The 16,558-nt window shown below is 45.8% G+C and overlaps 2 protein-coding genes across 6 annotated transcripts in view; one reads left to right on the top strand and one right to left on the bottom strand.

Annotated features, from left to right (window-relative positions):
- The window catches only part of LOC118160655, a 25,266-nt gene extending 16,234 nt beyond the window's left edge, over positions 1-9,032 (top strand). The window contains exon 8 of one of the 3 annotated variants that reach the window (XM_035315517.1): positions 8,941-9,032. The gene's annotated coding sequence lies outside the window, so the exon portion shown is untranslated. Of the gene's footprint in view, positions 1-5,250; positions 6,431-8,482; positions 8,696-8,940 lie in introns of those variants that run through there. The other 2 variants (XM_035315516.1, XM_035315518.1) reach the window with 2 other exon arrangements.
- The window catches only part of LOC118160654 (endonuclease domain-containing 1 protein-like), a 69,151-nt gene continuing 59,271 nt past the window's right edge, over positions 6,679-16,558 (bottom strand). For 2 of the 3 annotated variants that reach the window (XM_035315512.1, XM_035315513.1), the window contains 2 exons: positions 10,067-10,393; positions 6,679-8,351 (listed from right to left, as the gene is read on the bottom strand). In XM_035315512.1, coding sequence (XP_035171403.1) covers positions 7,806-8,351; positions 10,067-10,357 — 837 coding nt within the window. In that variant the 5' untranslated portion in view covers positions 10,358-10,393 and the 3' untranslated portion in view covers positions 6,679-7,805. Of the gene's footprint in view, positions 8,352-10,066; positions 10,394-14,031; positions 14,249-16,558 lie in introns of those variants that run through there. The other variant, XM_035315511.1, reaches the window with a different exon arrangement.

The following is a 16,558-nucleotide window of genomic DNA, read 5'->3' as shown; positions in this document are numbered from 1 at the left end:
TATCCTATCCTATCCTATCCTATCCTATCCTATCCTATCCTATCCTACTCTTACCCCAGATCAGAGAGGGATGCTGCATTGTGGCAGCAGATAATTTGTCTACGCCTTTTGTAGCTGCAGAGCACCAAAGAGCCTAGCATAAAGGCATCTGAGGACAGACTCAAGCACAACTTCAGCATATGCAATACTTGACATGTACTCACGTTATTGGGAATTTATGAGGTTTGAATAGTCTTCTGCCTCTTTTTAGCTATGTTTTGCCTGGGAGGATGGTGTTCATCTGACAAAATGTAGGCAGCTATGCCTGAGACAGACAATGGGAAGGAACAAGTCCTTTAGGGGCTCACCATGTTGCCTATATATTTATTTTTGTCAAATATATTCACATATATACACTGCTTTATATATATGCATGTACTGCAGTATATGTACATATACATGTACATGTATATATATAGCTCTGTCTATATATGTACATAGCTTTACACATATATACATATGGATATGTATATAGGCCAAATGACTCACTGGCTTAAGGCATGGGTTTCGCTTCATTGACTCTAAATCATGCCCAAATTGACCAGATTACCTATAGATGCTTGCATGGCATATGTCAAAAGCCAAACGGGATGCATCCTTTCCTTATAGTTCAGGAAGTATGGAATGTTAGTGTAATGTTCTGTTTTGTGATAAAATGTGTCATTGTTTTATTGGTTTGTATTCCTGTTGAGTTACTCTCACATCATAGCCTTGATACTTATAGTATCCATGGCTGAGTTACTCTTACTCCATAGCTTTGATATTTATAATTTCCATGTTTGTTGTTGTTGTTTTATTTTATTATATTTTATTCCTGCTGGAATAAGACTAATTCATAATATGTACCTTTATACAGATGGATATGTAATGGTCTACTTTATGCCGTTATTTTGTATGGGAGTAAACAACAACCTGTATTTATGCAATAGATGATAGGTTTCCAAACCTGTCAGCTGCTCTGAAGTCTGCGAGCAGTGGTACTAGCGCTTGTGCTTCATTAGGTTAATGCACATTAGTTACTGTTAACATAACTCCGTTAAGCACTGTGGTTAGGCTGACCTGGCTTGTTCCACTCATGGCATTTGACTGGAGAAGGCTTATATTTCATCTGCTTCTAGCATGCACATGGTCATCCAGTGAAGCAGATAACGAGTCTTGTCTCCCACTGCCCCAGTGCTTTATTCTACTTTTATTCTACTTTTCCCTAGCTAGGTTGGCTCATGGCCTCTCTCTCCATATTTTGCCTTTGCTTCCTGTAAATTAAGAGACACGTTGCTGGTATGGAACCTGTAAGCAATAGCAGGATACAGACTGGAAAATTATTATGGGATTTCATTTTCTTAGCTATGAACATTTGCATAAGAGTCTGAACCCAGGTGATCTCCAGCATGGGAGCTGTACATGTACTTTATCAGAAAACTGTAACTCTCTGCTGAGCTGTACTGGGCTGTACCTCCTGGTAGGGCTCACTGTCCCTTAGGGGAAAGGGTTGCATTTGAGGCTTGATCCTTCAGCACAACACATAGAGTATATGGGAATCAATAGGATCTAGCCTGTTAGCAAAACTCTGCCACTGGAAGAAGCCATGGCCAAAGGGGCACCATCATTGTCGCGTTTGCTCCATGGCCACTCTCATTTGTTTTACAAAATTTGTATGCTTGTTTTTCGTATTTTTATTCTGTAAACTTTGATTTTCTCAGTGTGGAATGTTTAATAAACTGTAAGAATAAAAAGTTCTGCATGTTTGAAAGGTAGATTGTCCTTCTTGTTATTGATTTAGACTTTGAAAAATCTGAGATTTGTTTTCCATTACTCCTATACCATATATACCCAAGTGCCAGAAAACTTTTTTTTTTTTTCCCCTGAAGTCTTCAGCAGAAAATCTATCTTGTATAATGAAATGTTTCAGGGTATATGGATGTCTCCATGTGAGCTTATCCCATCACAGTGGAGATAAGAGGAGTCAAGAGAGATTCAGCTATTAAATGCAGATGTTCAACAAGGCAGAATAGATTTCCAGCCCCTATGGACAGCAACAGCTAGATCTCCATTGACTCTACTGGGGGCTTAGACAGTAGTTCACATGGAAACACCTACCATTTGATCTGGTTGCCTAAACATAGAAATCTGCCAGATCTATGACACCCAAGGGTGTCAGAGACTGAGCCAAATCCCAGCCCCAAGATCATCAAGACTTTCAGAACCCGTTACTCACCTGTGTAAATGTATCAGCGAAGAAACCTGATTAAAAACATTGCCTACTGCCCTAAGGCAGAATAATAAGTTTATTAAGGCAGAATAATTTATTAAGTTGAAATTTAAGTGTGAATTCTTTTGGTTGCAGGGACAAATAAATAAATAAATAAATAATAAAAAAAAAATGGGAGCTAGGGACCTTATGCACAGGTACTGTTCAGTGGCCAAAAACAGCCCATTTCATAGACAACTCAGAAGATGCAAGGCAAGACTGAGAGTGCAAGGAGGCAGTGAAACAGTACAGATCCGCCTCTCAGTCATAGTCTTAGCACTTCAGCCACCCACTCTTTCTAGATTTTTATACTTTCTGTAGGAATAACAGTGTGGCAGGACAAATACGTGCTCACCTGGGGGCTATAAAGGCATATGAGCGCAGACTTGAGGACTCAGCAAGCACCAGTTCCATCAGTCATCTCATCAGGTTTCTAATTCTCTCTTTTCTCCCCCAGTCTTTCTGCAGAAGGCATTCAGGGAAGACATCCCCTAGCTAGGTTTTATTTTTAACACCCATGCTAAATACAGTCCTTTCAGTGCAGAGCCCCCAGTGGTGTTGCCCTAACCAGGGGTAGGTCCCTGTAGGATGCAGTCCATGGCTGCAGGACAGAGCAGCACTACTCCAAGGCTAATGCTTCTGCATAAACTGTTTGAGCCTCTTTCAAGACCCAAAACTGGGTCTTCTATCCTGCCAACACCCTACACCTCCCTCCGTTTATCCTAACACAGCCCTTCAACCACCTGCTCTGCCTGCTGCATGTACAAGTTTCATGCCAGGACCCGATGCCCAAGATGTCCTGCTGGGATGAGGGCTCCCAAAACAATGTTCAGAGCCTGGTGACATTGGAGAGGCTCACAGGGAGGTGACTACATTGGTGTCCCCGGGAAGCCTCCCACGTCCTCAGGGAAGCTGGTCGTGGTGCTGCTGCAAGCTGACAAGAAAGTTGCTTTCACCCAGCAGGTCTAGGGCAGGAGGAGGGTATCAGAAACACCCTGCTTCAGCGTTTCCAGGTCAAAATTCTCAGAATTTCCATTTCAAGGGGAATTTGGAAACTTCTTGGGGTTTTGTTCTGATTCAGATTGAAACCACATTTTGAAATGACAAAATTTCCTGTGCACGAGTAGTCCTGTTTTCCAGCTCTCTGTGCTCAAAACCGAAGGTTTCTCACTCCTCTAATTTTTATTGTTTTTATACTGCTGAAACCCCCCCTATCCTCAACAAAGTTCTGATTTAGCACAGAATATGAGGAAAATAATAAAAACTGAATGTTTCTATGCTGTTTCAGCCTTAGGACACTGTGCACAGTAAAAGAAAGATAATTCTCCTGTTTTCATTTTATGGATGGGAAACTTCATAAATCAGCCTCAGTCCAAGTCCAGTGCTCCATACATTCAGAGTGAGATGTCAGAGCCTCGGAATTAAATTAATAATTACCATTTATGCAAGTAGCAATTTGTTAAAAGAAGTCTTCATTTACTGAACTAAGAAAATGTGAGCAGGTTACTCAGGACAAGATTAGACTCAGCTAACATAACTGCTGAAAGAGATGTCATAGTGCAATTTGTCAGAAACAGGGTGCAAATTTACATTATAAATACTTTACTTGCCAATGTGAGACTTAGAAAGCAAACTTTATTTCATACTAGGGGACCTGAATATATTGCTGTCACTGATATCATCATGACATGCTAAAAAAAATGATATTCAACAAATATCTTGAGTGTTGTACAGAATCATACAGACACAGCACAAAGCCTTTCAGCACATATTTTTCCTCTTCTCTTTCTTCACCAGTTAAAAAATGGTAATTTCTTCTCAATTTTCCTTCCTGACGAAGGTTTCCTCCAAGCCCAGTATATCTGTCAAGTGTTTTCCTCTTCCTGATCTACAGTTTTGCTACCTCTGTGAAAACACATCCAAAGACCCAGTTGTTTTCATTGTGCCACTCCCCTTTTATAAGCTTTCATCAGACTTCATTATCTCAAGCCTTTAGTCCTTATACTCAGGGTGCTCTTTATCCAACACTGGATTTTGCTCCAGGAGATGCCAACCATGCTTTAGCCCTTTGATTCAAGTAAAGGTACCAAAGATCAGACAGAAAATGCTATAAAAATGCAAAGATCCACTATCCTTTTTAAAAATAAATAAATAAATAAATAAAATAAAAAAAACAACTGGTGAACAATATTATTTCATGTTTGGATGAAGAGTCAAGAGGGAGAATAGTTTTCCAAGACCCCAGGCTTTCCAGCTTCTTTGGTGACCTTGCAACAACACCTAACATGAAAATATAGATGTTTGGAGAGATGTTTTATAGATGTTTGGAACTGAATGTTCCTCTCTTCTAATAGCTCCTGAGAAGATAAAGCAGAAGCTAGGCAAATGGAAATGACATCCCTTTCCTTTTTGTAAGATCCATGCTTAACTGAAGGCAGGAAATTCCCAGTGGGACCTCCTATCAGACACAGCCAAGAGTTGTGTGGTGATGGACAGGACCCCATTTCTGCTTCTTGCTTTGGAGATGCTCAGAGACCTCAGGTGTCATGGGAAAACCTCTCCTGTCTTGCCTTGGTACCTCTTAGTTGCCTCTTCCCAAAGGTGGGGAGAAAACCTCCTCCACCAGTCCACAGTGTGCTAAAAACCCATCAGGACCCTTTTGGATGGTTCCTGGCTGGGGACAATGCTCAGCTCTAGCCAGGTTTGTGTAGGGGCAGAAATGTCTCCTGTGCACATGGATCTCCTGAACCTCCAGGAGAGTAGAACCTGTGCCCTGGAACCCCTCAGATCTTCACAAGGAACAAAATCATCATTATTTAGCATGGGAGGGACCAAGGCATGGGTTGTGCCTGCTGTCACGAGAGCCCAGCTACCTTGTGGCATGATGGTGTAGGCAACAGAAGCAGCTGAGATGCGCCACCTCTGAGCTCCTCACCTGCTAATTCACCCTTTTTCTGGTGCAGGCAGAACAAAGCAGCCTGCTCACCGTGCTGCTGTCTGCTCTCCTTCCTCCACCCACGCCGCAGGGGGGTGTTTGCAACCCAGCCATCCCTGCACAGGGTAATGCCTCGGTCTAGACCACACAGGAAGCCCGTGGCAATGCCAGAAATAGTAAGTGATGCCGGGAATTTGGAGGAAAGCTGCTTCTGCACCTGAGTCTGTCCTGTGCTTGCTTGGCCACTGCATGTACACGGCGAGGTGGCCTGGGAAGGACACTTGGCCAGAGGGGTTTCTCAGAGACATGCAGTGTGATGAGTGTATTTCAAGGCTGGACTAATTAAAAGCTAGGCTTTTTTGATCATTTGTTTGCTTGTTTTGTGGGATGGGTAACACCTAGAGGCAGTGGCAGGACCTCTGGGTGAGCTGCTGGCAGAGCTGAGTGCCCCTGCAAATGAGCCCAGCAGGCGATGCAACCAGCAATAGCTCTGAGATACCTGCATCTCCCTACAGACCCCACTAATAACCACTTCTTCCTCTATGTCCAAAGTCCCCCTGGCACCCAGATCCCCCCCCACAGACAGACAGAGACAGAGCAGAGCAAGCTGTGACATTACCTTCCCAGCTCGGGGGGTTGCATCTTCCCAGCAGGCACACACACGGCTCAAGGAACAGCTTTGGGCTCTGTCCCTATGCCCCGTTCACATCCAGGATCAGCAGAAACCAGAGGAAACCCCATAAGAAAGCTGCCCAGAGGCTGGTCCAGGAGCTGGGGACCTTGGGGCTGGAGCAGCCCTCTGCTCAGCCCCTGGTATCTGCTGGAAGACAGCCTCCAAGCTGATTCATTTACTCCTTTGGCTCCCCATGCCTTTCATGTGCTCACAGAGGAGGGGAGGGCATTTCTGGGTACCGTCGGGGGAAATGGTCCTGGAGAGGAGAGCCAGGGAGCTGGTGGAGGTGTGAGTCAGGGGGTGGCAGGGCTATGGGGAGCCGGGGGGGATTCCAGCAGGGCCTGGAAAGTGGGGGTGGCTGGAGCGGTGAGGATGAGTGCGGTTTGCAGGCACGAGGAGGTGGGGTGAAACAGTCAGAGGAGGCCCATGAGTAACCACAGAGGGGGCTGCTGGGCTCCCTCAACCTGAAATAGCAGCGGCAGTTTCACCCCATCGGTGGTTTCTGATGGTTTGAAATATTCGGGCAGGGGACCTGGGACCCCAGGGGACCATCAGGAAAGGGGAATGTTCATGGGAAAAGTAGCAGGGCTCTGATGGTAACACTTCCATAAGTGTTGTGGCATCTTCAGATTGCATTTGGACAGCCTGCCTTTGGCAAGGAAGCCTTCTGCACTGGGGCATTATGAGGAGTGGAAATTTCCATGGGAAGTAACTTATGGTTTACATATGATCAAAAGATCCAGCACTGGAGAAAATAATTCATATTGTGAACTACTCAGAAACTAAATTATATGCCATATATTGACTTTTTATACCAATGAACAGATCTTACAACGGAAAAAAAATCAATTACATATAAATCTGTGGAAAAGGTTCAGAAGTAGAGCAGAGACTGAAGCTATCCCACCAGCATATTGCCAAAATTCATCTTTGACTAGTTAAAGTCTGCTGTATATTTGCTCCTTGAGCCTGGTTGCCTGTTACCTCAGCACTTGTTCTCAAGATACAGGGTCCAAAAGCACGCAAACAAAAAAATCTGCTAGGAGATCGCATGGCCTTCATGTAAGCTCAGGATTAGGGAGCCTAGTGATTTGATGTAGGTTATTTCATTCCTTCTCCGTGTTTTACCTTGGTGCAGACCTCAGGAGAGCTGGGGTGTTCCTCCTATGATAAGTTGCCTTCCTTCTTTCCTCCTGTCTTCTTTCCACTTTCCTCTCTACCTCTATCCTTTGATGTTGTCCTTGGCTGTGTCTGTCAGAATCTATTTGTAGGATATTACAGACTATCAGCAATCCCTGGGCTCTTTGCTTGTTCCAGAATCGATCACAGCATCGCTGAATGGCTGAGGTTGGAAGGGGCCTCTGGAGATCCTCTAGCCCAAACCCCTGTTCAAGTAGGGTCAGATAGAGTAGGTCATCCAGGACCATGTCCAGCTGGGTTTTTAATATCCCCAGAGCTGGAGACTCTACAACCTCTCTGGGCCACCTGAGCCACCCTATCCTGAGATCTTTCCCAAGGAGATGAGGGAGAAGTCAGCAGCATGCTATCAATCATGCCGAATAAAGAGGAGAAGGACTACAGTCTGTTTATGGGCATGGAGAAAAAGGGGAAAAAAATAAAAATCTTAGTCTTAGTGACAAGCTCGAATTTCTTTGCCCATGGGCTTTTAATCAGATTGCCCCTCCAGAGCTTCCAGAGACCCTTCCATGGAAGTACATTGCAAGGGTGGGCAGCAGAGTAGGAAAGCAAACCAGGTAGGGGCTCTGCTGGCCTCTTCCTTCCTTTTTTTTTTTTTTTTTTTTCAGAGAAGATGTTCTGATAAACAGAGCTAGAGAAGGAAGGATGAATGGCACAGAGTGCACACGGTGCTGCTAATGGCTCCCTCTTACACCCAGGAGGTGCAACGAGGCTCATTCCCGGGGACAGTCGTTATCAAAGAGAGAAACCTGGTTCCTCCCATAGAGCTGGGTCAACACCTCCTCCAGCTCCCCCAGTGTGAGGAGATGGACCTCGTTCTTGTCGTTCTCAGCAATGACCGCCCAAGCCTTCCTGTAGTTGTTGTCCACCTCGCAGCAGGCGCTCGACCAGATGTGGCTGGGTTTGTTGACCCTGCCCTTGGCGATGTAGTTGTTCCCAGGCACGGCGCCCACCACGACGTAGGTGGCATTGCAGTCCTGAGTCCTCCTCATCATGGTTTGCTGCTCGTAGTTGTTCCAGGCACCGCCGTTGAGTTTCTCATCCTGGGGGATTATGTTGGTGAGGCTGAAGGTAGCCGTCCTGCTGATGGAGTCGGGGTGGTGGCCGCTGGGGTTGAGGTGGCCGCGGTTCAGACCTGTCAGGTTCTTGTAGTCCTGCAGGACAGCCTGGCTCTTGCCAAGCTGCTCTAAAGTGACGTTGAAATAATTCAACAGGGTCCATTCCTTTTCCATTGTTTTGGGATAACTTAAGCCCATCAGCTTGAAAGATAAAGAGGAAAATGTGTTAGCATTGGGGATGGGAATAAAAGAGCAGGTTTCTGTGGAGCACAAGTCTCTGAGTGCTGAACACTCGTGTTTTTTGTTTGTTTGTTTGTTTTTTGTCATCTCAGCATGTGAAAACTCATGAATCAAAGAGAAATCTCAAAGCTGCCCCTCCCTAACAAATACAAGAGATTAAAAAAAATAAATCTCAAAATGTGGCTGCACTTGATCTGACTTGTGACCTTTGAAATCCAGCCAGCAGCAGGAGCGTGGGCAGATGATGAGGCAGCGAGTGTTTTCCATTCTCCCAGGTTTGAAAGGTGACTTTGGCAAGACACATTTGTGACACATCTGGTTCCCTTTCCTCCCATCTCCTAACCCCACAGCTGCTCCAGGGCTCTCCCCAGCTCCTGCCACCCCCATTAATCACATCCAACCTTCCTCACCTGCATCTAATCACCCTGTCACCAGCCCTGGCCTTTGCTCCGTTCAGCCCTATTTCCACAGCAGTTTTTCTCTATCTCTATGTTTTTCATGGCTTTTTTTTTTTTTTAGTTCAATCTGTCAACACCCTTGTGTTTTACAGGCTTGGGGAAAACAAGGGCACAGATGTCCTATTTAAGGCTTAGGTCTCTTGGGGAGACCTTGCAGATGGACAGGATGGGAAGAGGATGAGGAGAGCCCACAGGACTCCCAGGGGAAAGTGAGGAGGAATCAGCCTCCTCTGATCTGCTCTGATTTTGCTTCCCACTTGGGAAGAAGCATGTATTTGCAGCAGGCATAACACACTTCTGAAGCACCGGTGTTTGCCTTCTCTAACCCCATGCCCAGGGAAATGGGTTGGGAAACCAGTCCTAGAGGTGAGGTTTCCCAGGGAGGGCTACAGCTCATTACAAGGATGAAGCTTTTTGCTCTAATAACTAAGCAAAAATACCTCAGTGCAAGTGAGATCTGGTACCACTGTGCTAATAATGTGTCTCAGAGCTGAGCCGTGCCAGGGAACACAGATGTTTTCCTTCTGCAGCACCACCAAAGTAAGTTGGAAATGATCAGCCTCTTAAGGCAGCTCATAATTCCCAAAGAGAGCTGGGCAACCCAAATACCAAAGGGCACCACGCTGCAAAAAGGTCTTTGTAGAAAGTTAGACAAATCACAGATTTTGGAAATGGCCTGGGCTGGTGCTCCAGGATGAAAAGAGAAAACTTTATACCCTCTAAATATGGACAGTGGTGTCATACCAAATTAATTGCTTGAGTTTCTATGGTCAACAAATGCAAATGCCTTTTTATTTTTTATTTTTTCTAACACCTTTTCATATCTAGGAAAACTTTAGGCCTTCATCTGGAAGAGGATACATGGCCTTCTTCTATGGCTCATTCTCACCTACATTCTCTAGTGGTGCAGCCCATCAGATTTGGTTGCTGTTGGCCATCTCTTTGCCGTGGTTTGGTTCCCCACCCCAGCTTGGGACAGGAAAGGGGTACATTACACAGTGTGATATCAGGTAATTTGTCTTTATGCTCCCCCAAGCTCAATGCCAAAAAATTGGCATTTTTAGCACATGACTGATCTCAGTATCCTGATGACTTCTCAAACTCATCAGAGGAATTGCACGGCGAGGGGACAGATAAGGTGTATCCCATCCAGTGGGCCTATTTGTAGGCTGGCTTTTAGTGAGTAGAGGTTGATGTGTGGTATGAGAGGACACTCACCTGGGGCTCAACCAGCCATGTTTTAGGTCTTGTGCCGGGCCCAGGCTGGTACAAGTAAGCAGAGTACACGGGAATACGCCTGCTCCTGTCGTACAGGGTGGCAAAGTAATACTGGTTCTTGTAGCGCTGGCAGATCCAGGCTGGGTTCTCCGGCTCCAGGGCATCATTCGGGGGGGTTTCCCGGAAGAAAAACTGCGGGCATGAGCTTTCAAAGGACGTCACCACCTCACCACATCCCAACCAAAGGCAGCTGGAGGAGATCTGCAGCAGAATCAGCAGCAGTGGTGGCATCGCGGGGAGAACTTCGAGGGATGGGCTCTTGCTCACCTGGAGGTCAAATGCAGACAAGATAAGATAAAGTTCGTCAAACCTGGAGTCATTTTTGTCCTCGTGGGACATGGCTGGCAGAGAGGGCACCTCTCTGATCAAGGAGAGAACATTTTCTCCCCTCTTGGATAGAGAAAAATTAGCAAGGGAATACAGGTGGAATCTAGGATAGGTTTCAGTGCCTCGATGGGGCAGCAGTGGGAGATTTCAGCCCCTTTGAGGAGTGATCTGAACTCACCCCATGTCTCATCAGCTCACACAGTGAAGTTTTCTTGGCAAAACTAATGTTGCTGCTTGGAAAAAAAAATATTGACCGAGCTGGTAATGTAAGTATCTCCACAGGTCAGCTGCTGGAGGAACCCAGACGGATCACAGGGACACACAGGGAGGTCCACACTCAGCAGACACCAGCACCTACCCCGAGGCATGGTGCTGGGACAGGGACCTTCCTTCCTCCTTGCATGTGTGGGGAGTCCAACCGCCAAAAATGAGCTCACAGACAGACATTTGGATGCAGAGAAAGAATCAAGAGGATGGTAACAGCAAGCATAGCAACACCGATACTGAGGGGCAGCTCTTCCCATGATTGCACAAAATTTCTACCGATTCGCATCTTCAGCTCTTCTGGTTATTTTTCCTATACTGCAAAAGGAGCTGGCACAGGAATTTCTATTTCTTGTCCAGAAATAGTCCTATTTCATCTTTCTCAGGTGTTGACGTGATTGTTGGCAGTCAGCAATCTTTCTGTTTGGAGAAAACTGCTCCAAATTTTCCTGCAATGCAGGATGCTTTATCTTCTCTCAGCTGCAAGCAGGCTTTGGGATAGCAGTGATATTTCCATTTTCATTGCTAGACGTTCAACTGAGTGGTTTTAAAATAATTAGCATTTGAAATAAGGCTGAGAAGAGAAGCAGCTGAAAAGATTCACGGGAGGGAAAGCTGCCGTTGCCTCTGAAACACAAAGCCCACCTTTGGCTGGGGAAGCATCTGAGCTGAGGACTGCTGGAGGCTTGGAAAGTCACCTTGCACATTGCCCTTTTCGTATTATTTCCCCTGACCCCCTGTATTAATTTTCATTTGGTTCAGGAGGTTGAGATGGAGATACCCTTGGTCTGACACAAGGCATCAGGTCCTTTATCTCTTTACTAGCACTGGACCAGGAACGTGGTGACAGCAAGCTGAAAACTACGAGTGAACCACAAGAGGTGATTCATTCCAGTACCCTGTAGAGCATGACAGTAGCTGACCCATCTCAGGCAGAGAAGTTGCCTCTTTTTCACCACCCCCTCCACGAGCTTTATATATATATATACACACACACAACTGATTTCATTTCAGATATGGAATATCTGAATATCTTAGGTCAAGGGAGGTGATTGTCCCGCTCTACTCTGCGCTGGTGCGGCCTCACCTCGAGTACTGTGTGCAGTTCTGGGCACCACAGTATAAAAAGGACATGAAACTGTTGGAGAGTGTCCAGAGGAGGGCTACGAAGATGGTGAAAGGCCTGGAGGGGAAGACGTACGAGGAACGGCTGAGGTCACTGGGCCTGTTCAGCCTGGAGAAGAGGAGGCTGAGGGGAGACCTCATCGCAGTCTACAACTTCCTCGTAAGGGGTTGTCAAGAGGCAGGAGACCTTTTCTCCATTAACACTAGTGACAGGACCCGCGGGAACGGGGTTAAGCTGAGGCAGGGGAAATTTAGGCTTGACATCAGGAGAGGGTTCTTCACAGAGAGGGTGGTTGCACACTGGAACGGGCTCCCCAGGGAAGTGGTCACTGCACCGAGCCTGTCTGAATTTAAGAAGAGATTGGACTGTGCACTTAGTCACATGGTCTGAACTTTTGGGTAGACCTGTGCGGTGTCAAGAGTTGGACTTGATGATCCTTAAGGGTCCCTTCCAACTCAGGATATTCTATGATTCTATGATTCTATATATAGAACCCAACCTACCGTGTGAAAGAGCGGCACATAAATATGTTTATTCACGTGATTCTGCTTGCAGCCCCAAAGGAGCAGAGGATTTTCAAATGCCCCCGCTACAGCCTGAAACTGGCTGTGGCTGGGGGGTGGTTTATATAGGATCTCCAGGAAAGGATATTTGGCAATAATTCTGTTTTACTGGATTTTTTGAACAGGATTTAGAGTGAAGTCGCCCTGGGGTAGAGCCAGGACCAGTGGTTTAAATGTGTTTTTCCAGACGCTTTTTTCAAGGTCATGGGCAGAATAAGCTCCCTCCTCTCATTCAACAGTTTGGTGTGAATTTTCCAGGTGACTTGGCAACTAAAACTTACGGGTTTATTATGCAAAGTGTTTTATGGCATTTCTGATAACCTTGAACCGAGCCTTTCCTATGTCCGTGAGCCTGTCTCTGTCCGTGGGCCAAAACAAGGTCTTGAATCTACTTTTTCCTGAAGTTGCATGTGAAAGAGGGTATGAACCCAAAGCCAGCTCCCATCTGCTTGGTACGTGCTGTAATCGGCAGGCAGTAATTCGAAGATAAGGAATGCTCCCAGATCAGGTGTAAAGGAGCACCTGGCTGCTCCAGCCACCCTAGGTCAGGAGGGGACTCTGCACCTGTATCTTCAGTGCGTCTCCTACAGCCTTGGTCCAACAACTCTGAGATATAATTTTAGCATTATTGGTGAAGACCTAACGGAGCCGGGTGGTTTAGCTGAAAAGATATGCCCTGTTCAGCCCTGTTCCTGCTGCCTCATTCCAGCACACAAAATACCCCTGGGGCTTGTGAAAATTCACCAGAAGCATGTGATAACCCCATCTTTGGGAACTAATTAATAATAGCATTAATAAATGCCATACTGATGATGATAGCATGATGATGGTCATCATCAAGATGAATAATTAAAAAAGAACACACTGGAATCTGTTTTCCTAATAATTAAACATCTCAGTTAACCATTAGGCACCTTCTTGTGCATCTAATCCCAAGGCTTCCTCCACGCATTGTTTCCCCAAGGTACCCTAGATCAGTTCCAACATTTGGCTGGGGCAGCAGGTGAGTTGCAGAGGCAAAACCTCTTTCGAGTGTCCCACCAGGCTTTGGTGACACTCTGCCAGCTCCAGCCAGGGCTGCACCTCTAACAGGAGCCAGGGGATCGGCTTCTGGCACTGCCAGTCCAGAGTGGCTTGGCTCATTCCCTTTGGGAATAATGTTCCTTCTGCAAGGTTTTGGTCTGAGCATCACCAAAAGTGATTTTTTTTTTTACTTTTTTTTTTTTTTTTTTTTTTCCCAGACTCCACATGATTACATTATTTCCTCAAAGACCAAAATTTTGTTCGCACGGCAACAAGTTTCCACCTTCCTCCAGTCTCTGTTGCTTTTAAGTACCTCGCCCATATTCTCCAGATCTTTACTGTCTACTTTTCCATGCTTGAGCTTCGTTCCTCGGCCATTCCTCCTCCCCTTGCCCTCTGTAATATAAAACATTAAAGCTCTGCCAAGCACACACCTGTGTAAATTCTAATTTTCTCCTATGGGGGAGGTTAGATCTCAGTAACTGCAGCACGCCCTTTGTCCGATGCATTTATTCTGAAGCTCAAGGAAACAATTTAAAAGAAATTATGAAATTATTTAAAGGAAATATGGCAGTCAGCAGTGAGGAAGGAGCAGGACTTACCTTGGAGCAGTATCTCAGGTGAACTGTCACCTTGTTCTTCCCCCTTGAGAAACAGCGACGTGTGGTGAGTCCCTCTGCAATAAATACCTGTGGTGGTGTTACCGTGCTAGGCAGCTGAACACCACAACCGCTCTCTCACTCCCCCTCCTCAGAAGAGGAGAGGAAGAGGTAAAGGAAAGAACAACTCACGGGTTGAGATAAGGATTATTTAATTAAAGGGAAAAAATAATTATTAAGGAAAGATTATTATTAATTAAACGATTTAACTAAAGAGGAAAAAGGGAAAGGAAAAAGGGAGGAAGAAAGGGAAGAAAAATCAACAAACAAAAACAAACAAACAAAAAGTAAAGGCTGTATGGAAGTGCAGAGGAAATAAATTACTCTCTAATTCCCACAAATGAGTGATGCTTGATCACGTCCTTGAAGCAGGGCCTCAACGCACGTAGCCTGTGTTTGGGAGGAGGACAGACGTTTTTGCAACGAGAGCCCACCCCTCCTCTCTCCTTCCTTTTCCCAGCCCACTCTATGGGCTGCTGCAGGGAAAGGTAACATCCCAGCCAGACCCAGTACAGCCCGGTCATAAATCTGCCCCTTTTTATAAAAAGTGAAGCTTATCGAAAAACATTATTTCAGGGAGATTCCCTCACGCCTGCCCAGAAACAGGACAACAAATTCAATTTGCTATTTCCTCGGAATTTCCCCCAAGTTTGCTGACCGGCGTCACGTGGCACAAACAGACAGCTGTGTCTGGTGACTTCTCTCTCCAGTTCCTCATTTTCCATGGGACTCTATTCTCAGCAGACCGCCTTTGGGGTCATTAGATGGCACGGCCTGTCTGAGCACACACAGGTGCTCTGCTCTTCTACAACCTCTCAGAACACAGTTAATATGGTCAGGGCAGGCCTTTTCCCTTCCCTGATTGTAAAGGCTTTGTAACAGCATTGCCAACACCATCCTATAGATTTTGGGGGCATATAACTGTCCCATTCTTTATTCCTTTATATTTTCTAGATAAACATCTCACTGGACAGGTCCTCTCCGATGTCTGCACCAATAGATGAACCACGAGCACCTTCTCCTTTAGTACAGTGCTTATCAGATCCAAATCCCCTGTTTATGACACAGCTGATACCCAAATTGACCCTTCCAGGGAGAATAAGTATGAAGAGGGTTGCAAATTGCTCTGCTTGATGCTTTATAGCACTGCTGAGCCCGTGTTCAAGCAGCATCCCAACCTGCATGGAGCAGGTTGGTGGAGACAGGGGTTCTTCCACTAGGATCCAGTAAAAGGGGCTTGGGGGGATGGATGCAGATGCTGCATGCCTCCAAAATCAGAGGGAATGACCAGATCTGACTCCCATGGTCTCTCAAAGGACAGCTGAAGGAAAGATGCTGGTTTCCTACATCACTGGGGGAAATGGGACTAAAGGTTGGTGATGACGATGACCAACCACCACCTGCTGTAACTGGAGAGCACCAGAGTCTGGGACCTCGACCAGAAAGGGGCTTGACAAAAGCTGGGGAATCTGATGTCATGGCAATGCAAGAGCTTGGCCACTGGAATAAAATCATAGAATCACAGCTTGGCTGAGGTCGGGAGGCACCTCTGGAGGTCGTCTGGTCCAAGCCCCCTGCTCAAGGAAGGCCACCAAGGGCAGGTTGCTGTCTCGAGGCATTGGAGCAAAGGGATTTGGGGACTCAAGTTTAAAACATCACCCAGTGGATGCCTCTGAAGAAGAATTGCAAGATGCTGAGGTCGTGGCAATGCTCGCTGGTCCTCAGGTTTTAACATGGTAAAATGGCAAGTTATGGCTGCTCAAAAGAAGCCACTACATACAGAGAAAGGAAGAAAACAGGCAGCCAACATCAGGTTTCCTTTTTTTTTTTTCTTCTTTTTTTTCTTTTTTCTTTTTTTTTTTTTTCCGAAAAGGACTTAAAATACTCACTGCAAAACAAGAAGTAGGCAAAGCAGATATCAACTAAGGTGATGCAATCAGGACCCAGCTGTGAAATCAAAAACACAGTGGAAACATGGTTCAAGTTCTCAGAAGGCCTGGTGGTGAAATCCCACGCAGAGCAATGTGTAACGAGCCAGTCTTGGAAGACAGAACGTTTTCCCATGCAGCTGACATCAGCAAAAACTAATCCAGGGTCACCCTAGAGGTGGACCAGTGCAGGATTTTTATGTGGGCATTTTGCTGTTGGAAGTGAAGGAGAACAAGCCCAGTTGAGTTGTCAATGAGTGACCAGTGGGAATGAGGTTGGATGCTTCCACATGTCCATAGTTTTATTTAATTGGGATTTTTTTTCCAGAGTTCATTAACAACAACAACAACAACAACAACAAAAAAGTGCTGTGACTGAAATATAGACAACACCCAAGGAGTACTGTAACAGCAAGTTGGTGAAATAACCAGAAGAGGCCATGGCCCTCAAACCCTACTCCCAAGGCCTATTATGTCACGTTTTTGCATTTCACCAATGTTCATAAAATTTGTGCTCTAACAGCTGGCACTGTTCTGCCTTC

This window comes from Oxyura jamaicensis, chromosome 1, assembly GCF_011077185.1.
Source record: "Oxyura jamaicensis isolate SHBP4307 breed ruddy duck chromosome 1, BPBGC_Ojam_1.0, whole genome shotgun sequence".
Classification (NCBI taxonomy): Eukaryota; Metazoa; Chordata; class Aves; order Anseriformes; family Anatidae; genus Oxyura; species Oxyura jamaicensis.
The sequence above is the reverse complement of the archived record's forward strand: the minus strand, read 5'-3'. Positions and strand labels throughout refer to the sequence as shown.